At 46.9% G+C, this 20,764-nt stretch overlaps 1 protein-coding gene across 4 annotated transcripts in view; it reads left to right on the top strand.

The window, feature by feature from the left end:
* AGBL1 (AGBL carboxypeptidase 1) overlaps positions 1 to 20,764 on the top strand; it is an 822,308-nt gene that overhangs the window by 383,732 nt on the left and 417,812 nt on the right. For all 4 annotated transcript variants that reach the window (XM_066355294.1, XM_066355295.1, XM_066355296.1 and 1 more), the window contains one exon: positions 3,676 to 3,852. In XM_066355294.1, coding sequence (XP_066211391.1) covers positions 3,676 to 3,852 — 177 coding nt within the window. The remainder of the gene's footprint in view (positions 1 to 3,675; positions 3,853 to 20,764) is intronic.

Genomic DNA, 20,764 nt, shown 5'->3' with positions numbered 1-20,764 from the left:
ATCAGACAAGAAGAAATAAAAGGCATACAAATTGGATAGAAAGAAGTAAAACTGTCATTATTTGCAGATGACAGGATATTGAATATAGAGAACCCTAAAGATTCCATCCAGAAAACTACTAGAACTGAGAACTGATCAATGAATTCAGTCCAGCAGCAGGATGTGGAATTCTCCTGTTTTACAGGAGAGGGACCCTGAGCCTCAGGGAGGCCTAGTAGCTTATCTGATGTCACACAGCAGGTGCCTGGGGGGCACTGGGGTCTTGGCCCTGACCGCCTGGCTCTACCCTTTCTGCCCTGACCTCTGTTCTATGATGCCTGGTATTTGGTGTCTCAACGGGGTTCTGGGTTGCAGTTCCAGCTCTCTGCTCCTGAGGAGTCTTTTTTTTTTCTTCTTTTTATTTAAGTGAGGGGAGGGCAGGTAGAGAGACTCCCGTATGCACCCGACTGGGATCCACCTGGCAATCCTCGTCTGGGGCCGATGCTCAAGACAGTTGAGCTACTGGCTGTGAGAGGGGGAGTGGGAGAGAAGGGGGAGAGGAGGAGAAGGAGGAGGAGAGGAACAGATGGTCACTTCTCCTGTGTGCTCAGACTAGGTACTGAACCCAGGATGTCTGTATGCCGGGCCGATGCTCCATCCACTGAGCCAACTGGTCAGGGCCCTGGTTAATCTTTAATAAGCATTCTAAGGCTACTTTTAGAAAATGAGAAAGAGCCACAAGAAGTGAGTTTTTCTTGGGGTATGTATATAATAATTATAAATCATAATTAATTAGGTGCTCAATGCACATTGAACACATTACATCTTATTTAAATCTCTGTATAATCCTGTGGGCTACTAAGACCTCATTTAAGAAGCAGTTTTTTGGTCATTGAGCTCATGGGATCTGAATTAGAACACCTGGGCTGGCATTCCAGCTTTGTCCTTACTAGCTCTGAGACCACTGGGAAAAAGGAGAAGATATTTAACTTGCCTGGCCTCTATATTATAAGACAATAACAGAATTTACCTCAAAGACTTGTGATGATTACACGAGCGAATGCACGTAAAATTCATAGGAAGCAATTGGGGAAAGATATTTAGTATCAACTTCAAGTTTGGGGAACTGAGATGAAGCTCAAGGGCGCAGACGAGCGGCAGGGAAAGAGCTGAATGTCCCGAGCCTGTTTCTCCCACCGAAGCCGAGGGGACTCAGGGAACAGTGATGTGAAGCCGCATTCCTGTGTCGAGCTCCTCTATCTCCTGTTCATTTTCCAAGCCACACCGAGCAAACAAACCCTGTCCAGTCGCCCTGCTGGTCATCATCTTCATTTCTCACGCTAGCTTAGGTCTGTCTGTGGGCAATCCAAAGGGAAATGGAATGAGGATTTTAGTGTAAATGCCCTAGTTTTGGAGTCTGTTATTTAATGAATGGATCAGCTGTTGCTGTGATGAGGGTGCAGGAGAAGTCCTTCAATTGCACCTTGTCAATCTCCGATCCTCCGGGCTCCAGGGCAGGGGTCATAGCTGGACAAGCTGGACAAGGGACATGCCCTGAACTTGAATGTGTGGTCATTTAGACAGGGGCTGTACCAGCGAAGAAAACCAGGTTTCCTTGCCTAAGAGAGATCCTTTAAATGATGTCAGATGAGCCCTGGCCGATTGGCTCAGTGGTTGAATATCAGCCTGGCATGTGGATGTCTGGGGTTTGATTCCCAGTCAGGGCACACAGGAGAAGCGACCATCTGCTTCTCCACCCCTGCCTTCCCCTTCTCTCTCTCTCTCTCTCTCTTTTTCTCTCTCTCTTCCCCTCTCTTCCCACAGCCATGGCTCAATTGGTTCGAGCACATTGGTTCCAGGCTAAGGATGGCTCCGTGGAGCCTCCAACTCAGGTGCTAAAAATAGCTTGGTTGTGAGCATGGCCTGAGATGGGCAGAGCATCAGCCCCAGATGGGCACTGTGGTTGCCAGGTGGATCCCATTTGGGGTGCATGCAGGAGTCTGTCTCTCTATCTCCCCTCCTCTCACTTGGAAAAGAAGGGAAAAAATGATGTCAGATGAACTTTTTGCAACAAGATCAAACACTGATAAATGAAAACAATTTTCTCGATCACCTGAGAAGCAGTATATATGAATCATTTACTTATGTCTGTTAACCAGTGCCTTCAGGGTCGGGACTAGCAGACTCCATTTGTGTCGGCAAATACTTACGGAGCTCCCTCCGTGAGCGGCGTGGCCTCAGTGCCGAGACTCGGTGTGAACAAGCTGCAGACCCACCCTCGTGTCTAGTCCGCAGAGGAGATAGAAAATAGACAACTAATGACACAAACAGCAACTTAACGGTGATTGTGATGAGCAATTTGAAAGGGAAGTGGAATGGGGGTCGCAGGAGAAGGGAAAGGAGTGAGCAGAAGAACTCAATTAGGAAGCAACTGTAGAAACTCACGTGAGACCATCGCATTTCACTTCCCTTGTTCAAATGGTGCCGTATGTCTGGAGGATGTGGGGACTTAGATGTCATAGTAAATTGTATTAGTGATTATGTTAATATATTCTTATCTGTCATGTAATTTATAATATAATTAACAATTATAGTAACCTTTCTATTAATACAATTAGCAGTTCTATTAAGCATGGGGACAGGAAGAACCAGAGATATTCAGAGCTTTGCTAAATATGCTACAAATGACCAAAATTCCATTCCTTTAAAGGAAATTCATTAATTTATGTGGTCATCAATGTGTTCTGCTTCTCTGCCTTCTTTATACAATTTGGCCAAAAGCCTGAAATTTCCCTGTTTGTTATTTAAGGTAGCTAATTTTATATTATGGGCTGGTTTGTGGCGATTCTGTCAATACTGAAGTGAGGGAATCCTTCTTGTTGACATCACAAAGGTTCTGCTAATCCAAAGTCTTGGTGTACTAACTGGGAGTCCCCATCCTTGGGAGAAAGGGGAGATCTGGTGACAGGAAGCCCCTCATTGTCATCTAGGGTGTGGCAAGTGTGTACAGACACCTTCTAAATGGAGATGAAGTGGTCTCACCTAGAGCTCTCCACCTTAGAAAACAATGGCATGTGTGAACCCATGGAGGATGGATTGGTAGGAGTATTATAATCGGTCCAGCTTTGGAGATATGGATCAGAGGATGACACTAACCAGTTCATGTTGACAGTTACGGTCTCTCAGGTAACCAGTGTTTCCACTCAAGAGTCACCAAGAGCCCATGTGGTTGACACAAGTACACGGTTCTTAGCTTATCTTGCAGAGCTAGCAAACACTGAGGCTGTGAAGGCCAGGTCCCCAGGAAGTCTGTGATTTTGCACAGGGCTCAACTCTGCCACCTAGGAGACTGAACGTATGCGGACAGCATCTGACCGCAGAGATGCAGAAAGACACAGTTGAAAGACCGTAGTTTTTGAAGTTGGCTGGGCTTGGCATTTGGGTCCCATTCCAGACACTCCATTGCTCTTTCTTTCTAACCCTTCAAAGCCTCAGTTGCCTCACCTTTAAAATGTTTTTTTAAAAAGTGGCATCCATTTCTTTAGGTAGATAAAAGATTTGTAGTAGTATATATTGCGTTTGAGATAGCAAGCGGCTTAATAAATGCCAAGGAGGTAGTTTTCATGATGCATCTCCCCAATTACCTGCCGCCCGTTGTAATTTGATTTTTTCTTTTTTTTTTTTTTTTGATTGTAGACACTTCCCAAAATCCTTGATAAGGTGGCACCAGCCTTCACGATGAGCAGCTGCAGCTTCCTCGTGGAAAAATCCCGAGCCTCCACCGCCCGGGTGGTGGTGTGGAGAGAGATGGGGGTGCCCCGGAGCTACACCATGGAGAGCAGCTACTGTGGCTGCAACCAGGGCCCCTACCAGGTATGTGAGACGGCGATGCCAGTCTGGCGAGGCCGGCTGCCCTGCCCTCTGAGAAGGGGCCGCCTGGCCCTGCGCGCTGGTCTCGCGGGACGACTAGTCCAGCGACTGCCTTCCCAGGCGGCACAGCCTGTGTGGACCCTGGAAGCCACCCGTGCTTGCATGCTGGTTTTGTCTGTCAGTGATCTGCCTTTGCCAGCATGCGGCGGGGAGCCTCCGCCAGACAGGCTTTTATGGGGCATCTGCATAGTCCTCTTACGTGCATGGGAACATTTTACAACAAGTAGACTCACCGGGTCCCCTGTGCCTCCTAAAGGGCGTTGGCTGGGGCGGCGATGTCGTCGATGAATATATGTCTGGTGTGTGTCTGTCTGTCTGCTGGGCCCGTCTCAGTCAACAGCCCTCAGTTAACCTCGCTGTCATCAGGGTGCACGGAAGTGCATGCGTGACATGCGTCTCCCTGAGATGAGTGGCTCTCGGCCTCGTGCCCTGGGGTCCAGGGAGAGGGTCCATATCAATCACATCCTGTCTACAGCTCTATTAACTGCGGGAGCAGCTGGAGCTCGGCTGCCCCAAGCCGTTCCAGCCACGCTCCCCACTCCTCCACGGGGGGCGGGGTAAATAAGGGGCGTCGTGACCATGCTGGTGTAATAGGCTTTTTAAAAATTGGGTCTGGCCCTGGCCGGTTGGCTCAGCGGTAGAGCGTCGGCCTAGCGTGCGGAGGACCCGGGTTCGATTCCCGGCCAGGGCACACAGGAGAAGCGCCCATCTGCTTCTCCACCCCTCCCCCTCTCCTTCCTCTCTGTCTCTCTCTTCCCCTCCCGCAGCCAAGGCTCCATTGGAGCAAAGATGGCCCGGGCGCTGGGGATGGCTCTGTGGCCTCTGCCTCAGGTGCTAGAGTGGCTCTGGTCGCAACATGGCGACGTCCAGGATGGGCAGAGCGTCGCCCCATGGTGGGTGTGCCGGGTGGATCCCGGTCGGGCGCATGCGGGAGTCTCTCTGACTGTCTCTCCCTGTTTCCAGCTTCAGAAAAATGAAAAAAAAAAAAAAAAATTGGGTCTGCAGACCAACAGGCTACTCCTTGCTGACTCCCATTCAAACCCGAGACTAGCTGGGACTCCCCGGCATTGGAGCGCACTGTGCTGGCGTGGGTACCCCAGAATAGCCAGCAAGCACTTGGCATCCACACGGTCCTGTGCGTAGAAGTCTGGCCTGCGGGGAGTGACGGGTGATGAACACGATATAGTTCGTAACCTGCTGCCTGGCCAGAGAGTGTTTTCGACACCCAGCCGCCGAACCACCCACTTGGAGCCATTAATTCTGTTCAAAGTCCAGTTAGTCCAGCCAGCTGCCTGAAAGATTTGGCTTTATTACTTAATTATTGGACTGAATTATTCAACTGAAGTAATCGTTATTTTATCTTATTTTGGGTTTTTTTTTTAAGTGAGAGGAGGGGAGATTCAAAGACTCCCACATGCACCCTCACCAGGATCCACCCGGCAACCCCTTTCCAGGGCCGATGCTCAATCCAATTGAGCCACTGGCTGCAGGAGGGGAAGGAGGAGAGAAGCAGATGGTTGCTTCTCCTGTGTGCCCTGACCAGGAATCAAACCCAGGACGTCTGCCTACTGGGCCGACACTCGATCCACTGGGCCAGCTGGCCAGCACCCAAAGTCATTCTTACTTTCCCACATGAATGTCGAAACAGGATAAGCAGAAGGGAGATCTTTAGAGGGGGCATGGGATTGGGTGTCAGAAGACCTCTCTCTACAGCTTCCCAGCAGGGCTGCGAGCGACTTACCTCCATGAATCTGGATGGTCCAAATAGCCAATGCAGATATTGTTTAGGGTTCCTCTCTTTCCCTGCTGGCCAGGATTTTTGTGAGGGCCAAAGAGATGCATATGTGACTGTCCTTGGAGGTCCTGTGGTTGGGAATCTGTTCACTCTCTTGGTCGTCAAAATCTATAGGACTGGGAAACATGAACCTGGAATATTGCATCTCTAAGGCCTTTAGGATAGAGACTTGTGCCTCTCAAGCTGTGTGTCTCTTGATGGAAAGGGGCCAGTTACCATGTATCTGTCATAGATTTATTGGACTAGTGACTCACTGACTTTGTTGCTCTAAGTGGCAGTTCAGGCGCACAGCTTCTAGCCACATAAGTACCAATGCCATTCATGGTAAACCATCTTGAATAAATAAATGTTCCTGGTTAGTCCTTCCCCAACTCTCCATCTTCCATCCACCAGACCTGGTGGCTGTCGGACATGACAAAGAATGAAAAAGGCTTGCCCAGTGGTGCATCTGCCAGGCGTCGGCTGAGCAGTTACCCCGAGTTCCTCACGTTTTCTACACGGAGAAGGGGCGGACTAAAGGAAGCCCTCCCAGTGTTAGACTGGGGTTTCTCTTCAACAGCCCCGTTCTCAGTATTCAGTGCCTCTCCCAGCAGGTTGGTCTTCTCCTTCCTTTTATTTTCCTGTCCTTCCAAACGTGGTTGAGTAACTGGGCAGAACAGCAAACAGTGAGCAAGATGACTCTGAGTAATTTCCCATTTGGGGGGGGGGGCGCCCCAGGACAGAAGCCAGCCCAGAGTCGGTGATTTCTGTTTGAGGGATAGAGTGGAGCCCATGAGCTATAAAGCAGTGCAGAAATTTCCATCCTGAACATACTGCAAACGACTTTTGTACATTGAGGAGCCGAGTCCCAGTTGGGTCCTGAGATGATTATTTTAAGGTCATCTTTCCATTCTTTGTTTAGCATTACCATTCCTCCCAAAGATGGAGGATACTTAAAGACACCCACGAGGGGCATTCCTTCCTTCCTTCATAAGAATATAAATATTTTTGCAGTTTTTCTGGTTAGTGCAGCTTTCAAGCCGTTCCAATCATTTCTCCCCAGCACACTAAGCACCTGATTTGCTAGTATTGAAATGAAATATCATTTCTTACAGTGACATTTATGTTGGAGCTACATTAAAGGACATAAGCTATTACTTTCAAATAATTATTATTAATAGGATATTTTCTTTTCTATTTTCCAGTCTGTAGTTGGCTAATTAAAAAAAAAATCCCCCCTGCTTTTGTTTCTTTAGGATAGAGTCTCTTCTGCTAGGTTATATACTTAGACCCATAGTTTGTATTTAATGTGGAGATCCCGCTCACTGAGAGATTTGCTTTCCCTGGAAGGGGCTGGCCCCAAGCTGTTGAGGCTGCAAAGGAGAAAAGCCAAAATGGAATGGTGTATCCTTTGGGGCATATTTTTTAAAAGTGTCCAGTCTATGTGGACAGCTGCATGCGTCACATGGTGTGCTTGTGTCCGGGGTCACATACATGGTATGTCTATACATTCAAAGGCATGTGACTGGGCTTTGCGGGCTGCCTGTGGCTTATGGGGATAATGTATGTTACTCCCACCCAAGGAGGCTGTTGACATGCTTCCTGGTGATGTTGCTCACTTATACGACGGCAGAGTGGGCCTCAGAGGAAGGAGAGAAGATGGGTGACTTAGCTAAGGTTTTTGTTTAATTTAAATGAGATAAAGGGAGATAGACAGACTCCTGCATGCGCCTCAACCAGGATTCACCTGGCAGCCCCTATCTGGGGCTGATGCTCTGCCCATCTGGGGCCATGCTTGCAACTGAGCTATTTTTAGTGCCTGAGGCAGAGACTCCATGGAGCCATCCTTAGTGCCTGGGGCCAATGTGCTCTAATCAATTGAACCATGGCTGTGGGAGGAGAAGAGAGAGAGAGGGAGAAAGAGAGAGAGAGAGAGAGAGAGAGAGAGAGAAATGGGAGGGGCAGAGGTGGAGAAGCAGATGATCGCCTCTCTTGTGTTCCCTGACCGGGAATCAAACCCGGGACTTTCACACTCTGGGTTGACACTCTACCACTGAGCAACTGGCCAGGGCCTTCAGCTGAGGTTTGAAGAGTGACTCAACTGGTGCTTAAACTCCCTTGTATTGTGGGTCCAGCAACAGATCATCCTGTCTGCCACCGACAGAGGGGGCTCTCAATATCCCAACCTCCTGGAGCCTCAGTCCTGCCTGTGATCCTTCCAAATGTCTTTATTATGTCTCGATGAGATCCAACTCCTTGTCATGACATGGAGGCCTTTTCTAATCTCCCCACTAGGTTTTTCATTTTCCGATACCTCGTTCAATGTAAAGTAGGCGTTAAAGACGTGTGATACTGACAAGTGAGTAAATACCTAAGTGAGCAAGTGGCTGAATGATGGTTTCCAGGCAGTCAGGTGGGTTATCCTGAAGAGGAGAAGTCACCGCGGTCCAAGTGTAATCAGAAGCCGTTCTGAGTGGAGACTGGAAACTGCGTGGGTGAGAGGGAACCGCATGAGAACGCAGTGCTGGGACCTTTCTGACTTGGCACCGTGTCCACGGTGATTTGGGAGCAGCTTACGGACTCCTTCCCTGCGTAAGACGATTCCAGTCCAGGTGTAGGATCTCCCACAGCCACACTCTAATAACAGATGACGGTGAGACAGATAGGGTCCCCCCCCCCGTACATGTCGGGGAGGCTTTGGTCCACCTTCTAGATCCCTCCTCAGGGCCCAGGCGCTCATTACCCCGTATCCATCACCGGAAATTGTCTGCAGCCGACGGGAGCTGGCCTGCCCAAGCTCTGCTTCCTCTGTGAGATGAGGCTGCTGCCAATGGCCGGTCTCTGGGGCCGCAGGGGCTGGGCCTCCTGGCCTCAGCTGGGCAAACTCCAAGAGGCCGATGGTCCCGAGCCCTCTGAGGAACCCGTCGGCTGGGGCCTGTGTAGCAGCCCACTGGAATCCCATTTCCTCCTCTGCCCAATTCTTTCCTCGCCGCGAACTCACAGGTGTCGTGGCGAGCACGCCCCCCGAAATCCTGTGAAACAACATACAGCAGTGTTTCAGAGAGGCCTGGGTGAGAAAATGCGGATGCTGGAACTGAGCAGGCAGCTATCAGAGATGGTTGGACGGGGTGAATTTCGCAGCAGAGATGAGCTCATCTGAACTTGGCTCTCACGTGTCTCGGTCTTTTCTCCTTCACACGCTGCTCATCTCAAGCCATTCAGGGGACAAGGTTTCGCCACGGAAACTGGAGCAGGGTGCAGGGCCTCTTACACTGCTGCTGTGGTCCACAGGGAGGCCGGATGTATTGTCTCCTGTGGCTGCCCAGTCAAATGACCACAAGGTGGGGCTTAAACATATCAACTTGTTCCCTCCCAGTTCCGGAGGCTAGAAGGCCAGAGTCAAGGTGTTAGCAATGCTGTGTTCTCTCTCAAGCAGTGGTATTCACCGACCAGTCCATGAACTGGTCCGCCAGAGATTTCGTGCTGGTCTGTGAAAGAGCGAATGGCCTGATGTTGTACGAAGATTATGGACCTGGTGATCTTAGTCGAATTCGCTTATGCTCAGAGTCATTTCTGCCTTAGTGGTCCCTGAAATAATCCATCTATTTTTACCGGCCCCCAAGTATAAAAAGTTTGAAAAGCACACTGATCTAAAGACTTCCTGGGGGAATTGGTTTCGTGTCTCTCTTAACCTGTGGTATCACCAGCAGTCCTCAGCTGGTAGGACCATCCAGTGTCTTCCTTTGTCATCAGTAGCTTCCTCCCCTGTGTCCTCCTCTCCCCTCTCCTCATGAGGGTGCCATTCACACTGGATAGAAGGCCCAGGCTGTGCCAGTGTGACATCATCTTAACTGACTACGTCTGCAAAGACCCTGCTTCCAAGTAGTGTCACATTCAGAGGTTCTGGGAAGGACACGGATTCTGAGGAGACACTACACAGCCTAACATACCGGGTCCAGCCTGGAGGCACAGAATGCGTACACCCTGGAGAGTCAAACAGACCCTGTAGAGTCACACAGAACCCAATAGAACCTTTTATTGCTGTCTTCGTATCACCATGCTGGGAAGCCCTAAACAAATTATCAGTGGGTCTGTATACCTCGTGATCAAGAAAATGAAATGCTTTAGACTTCCTTAGAACTTCTGTGCTTTTTAGGTAATTGACTTTATATTTTGATAACGGTCTCATATCCCAATGAGTTGAAAGATTTTTAAAAAAATTTTATTTATTGATTTTAGAGAGAGAGGAAAGGGGAGAAAGACAGACAGACGGATACATTAGTCTGTTCCTGTATATACCCTGACTAGGAATCGAACCCGCAACCTTTATGTGTTGGCATGATGCTCTGTCTAACCAATCAAGCTATCTGGCCAGGGCAGATGTGTTTTGCTTTTTGTTGGCTTGTTTGTTTCTAGTTCCTGGGGTGCCCTCAGGTCAAGATTTCTGAAATTGCCTGTAGAGCAGTGGTTCTCAACCTTTCTAATGCCGTGACCCCGCAATACAGTTCCTCATGTTGCGGTGACCCCAGAACCAAAAAATAATTTTGGTGGCTACTTCATAACTGTAATTTTGCTGCAGTTATGATTCGGAATGTAAATACCTGATATGCATTATGTATTTTCCGATGGCTTTTGGCGACCCCGCCGGGGTCGCAACCCGCGGGTTGAGAACCGCTGCTGTAGAACAAAAGAGTCTAGGAATAGATATATACAAAATAGTTGGCTTGTGTATAATTTTTTCTGGGCAGGGGAGTAGCGTTAGTAGTTAAGATATTCTTGAAAGGATGGGAGATGTCCCACAAAAGATTAAGAGCCTGTGCTTTTGTTTATGGAATCCAAGATTTCCAGATGGCCCTTCACAGCTTTCTAGTTTCTTCTCTTAAATCAGCTCTAGAAATGCCTGGCTAGACTTTGTGCCAGTCAGATCCTGTAAATTGCTGGCTGTCACTGCCCACTTATCAATTAGCACCGGCACAGTGGTGCATCTCTTTAAGTGTGGCTCGGTGTAAGTTCAGTCTGGATCGTTTGGGGCCACCTGAGACGGCTGTTTCAGGGTGCAGCTTCTCATAGGCGGCCGTTTACACAGAGAGTGGCGTCCGCTTCCCTGGGGGTTTGTTAGAAATACACCTTCGGGCCACTGCCTCAGAATCCACACTTGGACAAGGTCCCCAGGTGAGCCTCGATCCCAGGAAAGTTTGAGAAGCACTGATTTAGAGAAATGTTGGTTGGCAGGGAGGTGCGAAAGGGTGAGGGGTCAAATCAGGGAAGTTGGGGAGCCCCAGCTTCGAGCTCCTGGGGTGTCGGGGCAAAGACATTCTTCCCCGAATTCCTGTGAGCTAAAATGAGATATTGAATGTATGAGTGCTTTCAAAATGGGAAGTGATACATTTCGTTGACCTGTGCCAACATTGCAATGCCAGATGAGTATGTATGTCTCTTTTCTGCTCCCAGGTCTGTGTTCTCTTACTGCCTTCCCTTCTCCAGGGACAGTTTTCCAGATGCCTTTTTCCCCATCAAAATGTCACTTCATTTCTTTGTAGATGCAAATATGTAATCGAGAAGCTAATCTATCTATCATTTTGCTATGAGCCCCCTCTTTTGAACCCTCATGTCAGTTCCCTTTTCTTTCTTATTGTGATTCAACAAGGTTTTTTTTTTCCTTTTAGCCTCTTTTTATATGATTTCAAAGCACAATATGAGCCCCTTATTAACCTCATTGTGGGCTTAATGAGGTGCTGAAATACCGTCCTCACTCCGCAGCCTTCCGTTCCACGTCTGTCAGTGTTATGATAGGATAGTAAAAGGAATTGAATAAAAACGAAGAGGCGAAGATACTGGTCAGGTTGGCAGCAGGGGCCTTTTGGGGATGGCTGAACCTCTGGGAACTGGGAATGTTAAAAGCTCCTTGTAGAAATGGTTTCTTGTATCAAAACTAAGGACAGCTTCTGGGACTTGGGATAATCTAATGAGCCCCAAATGACCTTTGGTTCCTTAAAAACAGTTTGGCTTCCAAGGGCCAAGAAGAAGAAGAAAAAAAAGACTCATCTTGGTAAAACTCACTCTCCCCATGTGACCAGTGCAAATGCCATAAGCCAGATACCCTAAATGAAGACATATAAAACCGAAGAGAAGACGGATCTAAGCCAGGGCTTTATTTATATGGTTCAGTAAGGGAAAAGGACCGGCCGTGTCTGAGAGGCATGTCTTTGGTTCCTGGCGCATGACAGAGTTCCTGGGATCAGCATCTCCTTCCACACCTGCTGAGGAGGGTGGGGCCCGGGGATGAAAGGGTGGCTTCATTTCTCTCTGAAATGAAGGGACCCCACACCACTACTGTCCTCTCCTTGACTCTGAGGAGCGGGTGATGGTTCCATTCCTCCAACCACTTTTTAAATATTCCCTACCATGTCTCCTCCAATGAAGCAGCCTCAAAGACTTCTATTTTTAATTTTTATTTTTTGTATTTTTCTGAAGTTGGAAACGGGGAGGCAGTCAGACAGACTCCTGCATGCGCCCGACTGAGATCCACCCAGCATGCCCACCAGGGGGCGATGCTCTACCCATCTGGGGTGTTGCTCTGTTGCAACCAGAGCCATTCTAGTGCCTGAGGCAGAGGCCACAAAGCCATCCTCAGCACCTGGGCCAACCTTGCTCCAGTGGAGCCTTGGCTGCGGGAGGGGAAGAGAGAGACAGAGAGGAAGGAGAGGGGGAGGGGTGGAGAAGCAGATGGGCGCTTCTCCTGTGTGCCTGGGCTGGGAATCGAACCTGGGACTCCTGCACCCCAGGCCGATGCTCTACCACTGAGCCAACTGGCCAGGGCAAAGACTTCTATTTTTAAAACTAAGCAATAATTCTCTTCATATACCCACATTCCCTGAATGTTTATGAGAAGAGAAAGTTTTAGAATACTTTGAACCCTGTTGTTAGAAGGCAGGCATTGGATGGTTTTATACACATGTATAATTGTCTTATTAATCAGTTAACACATATACCAGGTGATCTACTTTGTCTTATGCTAAAGCATGTGGCCGGGGATATATTTAGAAATCTAAAATCACTTAATGAAGTCCAGATACAGGGTAAATTCATCTTCATTCTTCATTCATTCTTTCTTTCATTCATCATTCAATAAAGATATTTCTGTAACATCCAGGCCATGGGTAAGTGCCAAGAATATGACAGAGAGTGGAACTGACAGCTTCCTAGTCTCCCAAAGTTTATATAGCTCAGCCAGGAAGGCAGGTAATCAAGGAAGCCGTCACAGCAGAGAGCCACAGGGGGATGTAGACGGCGATCACTTAGGCCTTCGGTAAATGTTGGTTGAGTTGACTGAGTTATCCATTATTCTGTGTGTGTCTGTGTGTGAAGCTGGGGCAGGTAACTTACCGGATAAAGCAGAAGGGAAGGATTTGAATGTCGGGTAGGGTTAGGGAGTCTCCACTTTACTTTCACATCAGTTTCCTCTCATGTTGCTTCTGTCTCTTCCATTCTCTTTTCTTTCCCAGTCCCCCCACGGAATCCCACACTGGGGGGGGGGGGGTGTGTGTGTGTGTGTGTGTGTGTGTGTGTGTGTGTGTGTGTGTGTGTGTGTGTGGGTGTGTGTGTGGGTGTGTGTGTGTGTGTGTGTGTGTGTGTGTGTGTGTGTGTGTGGGTGTGTGTGTGGGTGTGTGTGTGTGTGTGTGTGTGTGTGTGTGTGTGCGCGCGCGCGCGCGGTGTCACGTCTGAGCGCGCTGGGGGCAGCGTCACGGCTGGGGGCAGCGTCACGTCTGAGCGCGCTGGGGGCGGTGTCACATCTGAGCGCGCTGGGGGCGGCGTCACGTCTGAGCGCGCTGGGGGTCATGCGCGTCATCCAGCAGGCCCGTCTTCGGAGCACGCTGGAGTGAACCACAGGGCATCTCCGTGAGGCTTTTATTTAACTCCACCTCTGAACTTAGAGCTAACAACCCTTGCCTGGAGGCAACCATAGAACCAGAAAGAGAAAGCGTACTTCGTAGTCCTTCTGAGACAGATGAACGACTAATGAAGTGTGTCGGGAGGGAAGCCTGGTTATTTAATGAAATGCATTTCTGGCTGCACCCCCTCCCCCCCCCAGGTACTCCAGAAAACAATAATCACAATCACCAAAAATACCTTTCTTTTTTTTCTATAAACTGCTTTATAATTCACAAAGCACTTCCATGAACTTGATCTCAGGTGAGTCTGGAAACCACCACCGGCCACATGGGGAGAAGTGGCCGTGAGCCAGGGATGAGAGGGAGACACAGTGTCGCTGACTGTGCTGGCCGAGCGGTCAGCTGGCCTTGCTTAGCTCTGGGAGACGTGTCTGGATGGGCCGTGGGTGGGACTGTCTCTTGGAAAAGTTGTTGAGAAGGAAGAAGGATAGATTTACCTGCCTGCTGTGCACGCAGAACCCGCTTGGGTTCCTATTAGTTAAAGTACAGTTACCAAGAAAATCTTTTAATATTTTTCATTATAAAGTGGTAGCACCAATGAATGCTGTTCAACAAAAATAGTCAAAGCTTCTGATCCTAAAGTCCCACTTCTACAAGTTTAATCCCAGGAGTGCACAAAGACACACGCATAGGGTGCCATGGCTTGTTCATGGGGGAAAAGTAGGAACCACTTTAATCCCCTCAGTAGGGGATTGGAGACAGGAGCACTCGTCTGTTTGAACAACGGACGACAAGGAAGAAGAAAGGAGCTAATTATGCTCATGCGGCGGATAGCATTTCTGGAAGCTAGTTCTGTCATTTATTGGCTGCACGTTGGGCCACTTGTTTATTCTTTATAACCTTTAGTGTCATCATCAAGAAAATGGGGATAATGACTGTACCTTTCTCAGCATACATGCATATATAAAGCGTTTAGTATAGTGTGACACAGAGTTCCAAGTCGACGCTTTATGCACTGCACCACCACAGGTCAGGCCAGTATAGAGTGACACAGAACACTAGCTACCTCTCATCTTCACCACCATCATCATCCCAGCATCCTTTTTTTTTTAAGTAAGAGGAGAGGAGATAGACATACTCCTGCATGCACCCCAACAGGGATCCACCTGGCAACCCCGGTCTGGGGCTGATGATGCTCAACCAAGCTATTGTCAGTGCCTGGGGTGATGCTGGAACCAGTTGAGCCACTAGCTGCGGGAGGGGAAAAGAGAGAGAAAGAAGGAGGAGAGGGAGAAGAGGAAAAGCAGATGGTTGCTTCTCATGTATGCCCTTACTGGGGATTGAACCCAGGACATCCACACACCAGGCCCATAGTTCTATCCACTGTGCTAACTGGCCAGGGCACTAGCATCTCCCTTAATGAGTATTATACTCAGCATGCTGATGTGAAAACCAAAATGGAAGAAAAGATTTAGCTGGCATTCCAAATGCTGGACAACTGGTTCCGCAGTGGGATTAGAATTTAAGCCGTGTTCTCATTAGAATTAGACCACCGTGACTCCTGTGTTCCTTAATTACTCCACATTGCCTCACGTTTATAAATTTTTTAGGTGTTGCCAAGCTGGGACAGGCAGTTATCATGTTACCTGGCAAATTTGTGTCTGAAAAGATCTTAGCAAATTGGAATCCTGGGAAAAATATCAAAAAAGGAACTTAATATGGATAATTGGGGAGTGCTGCATTTGGTTGAAACAAAAGGAAATTGCTCAAGTACAAGGTTATAAAAAATATTTAGGGGTTTTACTTCCCAGTAATGTAATATGATTACAATGTGAACTATGACTGTTAAAAATGTGAATGTGATATTAGATTACGTTAAGATTATCATAATGCTTAGAATGAGAAGGCTGATATTTCTGCTTTTTCTAGCTCAGTCTAACTGTGCTGAGAAAAAATGTGTTCCATTCAGTAATATGACTTGATTTTTTTTTTTTTTTTTTTTTTTTTTTGCGCACTTAAGGGAGAATTGTAGTAGAAATATGCACTAGTCAGGTGAAAAAGCCTTTTGAGCTATCCTAAGCAAGATGGAGTTTATTTTCCAAGATAATAGGTGCCCATCAACATGATTCAGAGAGAAAAGTAATAGGATCATTTCTGTCTTTTTTAACAGCTGTGATGGGGCTGGGGGCAGGGAGCCACATCAGAAAACCTTTGTAATTGTCCTTGGTGGGAAGGAAGGCAAAGGGCCTGGGAAGCAAACAGGAAAGAATTCAAGAGATATGCACTGGGTGGAATTGACCAGAGCTGACGGGTGGGCTGGGGGAGGAAGGGAGGGATGAAGAACCGGAGAGCACTGAGGATGACTCCCAGCTTTCTGGACCGGATTCAAGATCAGAGATGTGAGAAAGTACCTGGGGGGCGTGTGCGAGACAGAGAGGATGAACATACGCACCGGGAATTGAAGCAGAGGCAGGGAAACTACTTTGAATGTGGTGGAAGAAATTGAAGAAGCAGGCTTTGCTAGATAGATCTGTTCTATGGCCAGGCCCTTCTGTGAAATGCTTGATTCTGTGATCAGGCCATTAATGGGAGGAATGTGAAATTGCCACATTAACCTTACCAGGGACTTTCTAATGATACACTCATTACTGCTTCGAGACAACTGACCTTATCCTCCCTCCAGCCTAATTTAAATTACAATGCTTCTCCTGTGCACTCCAAAATTCTTATTATAGGTTTCCTTATTGCTCCGAGCTTCCTCATGCAAATCTGTGCATTTGGTATGATTTTGACTGAAGAAAGGGGAGCTGGGTCAAAGTTGACTCTCCCACGCACACCCACAAAATGATTTCTCTTCTTACATCTCTGATCTTGAATCCAGTCCAGAAAGCTGGGAGTCATCCTAGACACTTTCCACTTTTTCTTTCTTCTTTCCTCCCCCCTTCCCTCCCTCTCTCTCCCCATCCCTCCCTCGTCCCTCCCTCCCTCCCTCCCTCCCTTCTTTCCTTCCTTTTTAAAATTCTTTTTCAAGTGAGAGGAGTTGAGATAGACTCCTGCGTGTGCTCTGACTGGAATCCAACCAGCAACCCACCCATCTGGGGCCAATGCTCTTGCCCATCTGGCATCACGCTCACAACTGAGTTTTTTTGTTTGTTTGTTTGTTTTTTGTATTTTTCTGAAGCTGGAAACGGGGAGAGACAGTCAGACAGACTCCCGCATGCGCCAGACCGGGATCCACCCGGCACGCCCACCAGGAGCTACGCTCTGCCCACCAGGGGGCGATGCTCTGCCTCTCCGGGGCGTCGCTCTGCCGCGACCAGAGCCACTCTAGCGCCTGGGGCAGAGGCCAAGGAACCATCCCCTGTGCCCGGGCCATCTTTGCTCCAATGGAGCCTTGGCTGCGGGAGGGGAAGAGAGAGACAGAGAGGAAGGAGGGGGGGGGGTGGAGAAGCAAATGGGGGCTTCTCCTATGTGCCCTGGCTGGGAATCGAACCCGGGTCCCCCGCACGCCAGGCCGATGCTCTACCGCTGAGCCAACCAGCCAGGGCTCACAACTGAGTTTTTATTAGCACCTGAAGTGGAGGCTCCATGGAGCTATCCTCAGTGCCTGGGACCAAGGCGCTTGAACCAGTTGAGAGCCATGGCTGCAGGAAAGGAAGAGAGAGAGAGAAGGAGGAGGGGGTGGGTAGAGAAGCAGATTGTCGCTTCTCTTGTGTGCCCTGACTGGGAATCGAACCCAGGACATCCACACACCAGGCCGACGCTTTACCACTGAGCCAACTGGCCGGGGCACTTCCCACTTTTTCATCCCTACTTCCTCCTCCAGCCAATCATCAACTCTGGTCAATTCTACCTTGTGAATATCTCTTGAATTATTTTTTTTCTGTTTGCTTCCAAAACCTCTTCCTTTCAACCAAGGAATATATATATTTATATACAGTTATATCTGCATATACAATATATAATATAGAAGTTAGACCTACATATAAATTTATACTTTTTCACTAACTATATTATAGAAAAGTTCAGAGGAAAAACAATACAAAAAGTAGTATAGCCCAGATACATATGGACCTATGTGTCTACTGTTGCTTTTGTCATGTTGATGTGTCTCCCTAGACTTTAATCATAGTCATGTCTTTTATAGACTTGTCATCAATTGCTACATATATTTGTGGATTATTCATTTTTAGATTAACATTGTATCATAAGAATTTTTCCAGCCTGACCAGGCGGTGGTACAGTGATTAGAGCGTCGACCTGGGACTCTGAGGACCCAGGTTCAAAACCCTGAGGTCGCTGGCTTCAGAGCAGGCTTACCTGAGTGAGCATGGGCTCACAGTTTGAGCACGGAGTCACTGGCTTGAGCGTGGATCATAGGCATGACCCCATGGTCTCTGGCTTGAGCTCAGGGTCACTGGCTTGAGCAAGGGGTCATTGGTTCAGCTGGAGCCCCCTCTGCCCCAATTAAGGCACATACGAGAAAGCAATCAATGAACATGCTGCAACAAGTTGATGCTTCTCATCTTTCTCCCTTCCTGTTTGTCCCTCTCTTTCCCTCTCTCTGTCTCTGTCTCTCTCTCTCTCCCTCTCAATAAAAAAAAAAAAAGATAAAAGAATTTTCCATGTTTCTCTGAGGACTTCATTCTCCTAACAATTGCATTTTTTCTCTCAACATTACGCTTATGACACTACAATTTCCTTAAAATTGTTAGAACTCTAAGTAAATTTATTCTTACACTTTTAAGTGCAGTTGACTGTACATTTTTAACATTTTGGTTGCTTCCAAACTTTTTGCTGTTCTATGTGACCCTAGGAAGAAAATCTTCATGTATAAACTTTAACCAACTCATCACCAATATTTTCAATTAATAGGTTAGAGTTTCAGAGGGGAGTTAATAGGTCAAAAGAATTATTTAAAAACATTGTGAAATTTAATATTAGAAAATGATATGGTTTTTTGTTTTTGCTTTTTATTTCCAAATTAAAACCTGGCTTGGCCTTGACCCCTTGCTCATGGTCAGTGTGAGAAGTTGTATTTCCACGTGGACTTTTTAGTTTAACCATATACAGGGTGGAGCAAAAGTAGGTTTACACTTGTTCATATGAAACATAATACAATAAATAATAATAATACAAGAACGTACTCTGTTTTACATACTCACAGCTATAATAGAACATTTAAGCTGAATAATGGACAACTAAGGATAGGAAGGAATGCAGAACAGAAATGGAATAGCTACTTTTATTTTAAATATTTTTCTCAATTTCTGGCATCTCTTAATTTTGATAGGATGTTTTTCTTTTTCCTCCCCCCACCCCCAGATAAGCTAATGGCAAGATCTATTGGGAACATTACTTGTAGGTTTTCTCATTCAGATATAGTGTCCTAGAAAGCAGTTCATGGGTTTATCAATTTATTCTTTAGCTTTTGTGAAATAATATCCTAAAAGAGGCCATTGAACTAACCATCAGGTGGACTTTTAAACTAGGTCATCATGTGACTATTCATTTGAAGTCTCATTTACCACTGTGAACCACCGCCAGTGACCATCGCAAATCGATTTTGGGGTTCTAATACTCCTCAGATGCGTCTCAGTCACCTACAGATGAGTCGAGTACAGCTGTTCACAATCAACCCCCAGACAGAACCTAGGAATAAAGTCTTCCTCTCCTCGAGATCTCCCTGATACAGATCCTTCTTTACTGGCTCAACATCAGCACAGAAGTAAGACCATTTGTAGTCTCAGTCACTCAGCCAGTCATTGCAGAGATTTGCAAGGGAAGTGGTGAAACGGAGACTGGGAGTCTCCTTATCTTGGCAAAAGACACGGGATGTGAGTTTCAACGTGCGGTGTGAGAGTCGCATGCAACGATTGTGGATATACATTGGCATGAGACGTTGAAAGGATTACAGAAGCAAGGGTGATGTCTCCAGCTCAGAGTGTGCCAACCTTGGTACTAACAACAACTGGGGCTGGCTAATTCTTTGTGGAGGGGGCTGTCTGTGCATTGTAGGATGTTTAGCAGCATCCCCTGGCCTTTACCCACTAGATGCCAGTAATCCTTTCCTAGTCATGACAACCAAAAATGTATCCAGACGTGGCCTGCTGTCCCCTTGTGGGTGAGAACCACCTGTTATGAGGAACCATTGCTTTCCTCCATATATTTCGTTTCCCAGGTTTCCTCTTTGAGTCCCAGTTCCCTAACCTGAAATCAGCTCTTGGCAGCCACTGACCCCTTTTGTGTCACCGTAGATTATATTTCTCATTGCTAGGACTCCACGTAAGTGGAATCATAAAATACGTGCTCCTGTTTCTGCTTCCTTTGCTCAGTATGATGTTTTCAAGATTCTCCCTCTTATTGTGACATTGATTGATTTCTGGATGACAAACCAACCTTGCATTCCTTGGAATAAACCCTACTTGTGTATGCTTTATTTTCGCTTTATATGTTTTTAGTCATTTTGCAAATATCTGTTAAATATTTGTGCATCCATTATATATACCTCATATATAAATATGTATTTATTTAAATTCCTTGTATTGTTTTTAATTAAATTCTGCACACACAGTAATGTTGGTCTCATAAAATGAGGTAGAGAATGTTATTTCTTCCTGCATTTCATTAAATAGCTTGGAGAATATTGGTATTAGTTCTTCCTCAACTATTTGATAGGACTCACCAGTAAAATATGGCCCAGGGATTTCCTTGGTGGGGATGCTTTTTATAATGATATAAGGATTTCATCACTCAAATATCTTTAAACATACATATTTTAATTTAGTTTTAATATTGGAATTTATCATCTGGAGGCAGGTATGTAGTATGATACGTTCATTACCAGAAGTATAACAAAGGAAAATCTAATTTTTAGAACTCAACAATATGTTGGAATATATTTCTGCATCAGTAAGTACCCATGAGAACTAGAGAGTATTTTATTTTATGCATGGATGGCAACTTCTTTACCTGATTTCTCCACTTTTATACTTGTACTCATTTTCTTTAAGCCTGCTCTGTTGACTCCGTTATGCTTGCCCCAGGGACGTCATTAATGCCAAGCTTAGTCATTGCCTCCACATTGCTCGCTCCAGTGTAACTTCTTAGCCTCCGTATCTCTTGACCCATCAGCAGCATTTGACTAAATTGAGCACTCTCTTCTTCATTTGGCTTTCAGGTCCCCACC

Source organism: Saccopteryx leptura, chromosome 13 (assembly GCF_036850995.1).
Source record: "Saccopteryx leptura isolate mSacLep1 chromosome 13, mSacLep1_pri_phased_curated, whole genome shotgun sequence".
Taxonomy (NCBI): domain Eukaryota; kingdom Metazoa; phylum Chordata; class Mammalia; order Chiroptera; family Emballonuridae; genus Saccopteryx; species Saccopteryx leptura.
This window is presented reverse-complemented; position numbering and strand designations above follow the sequence as displayed.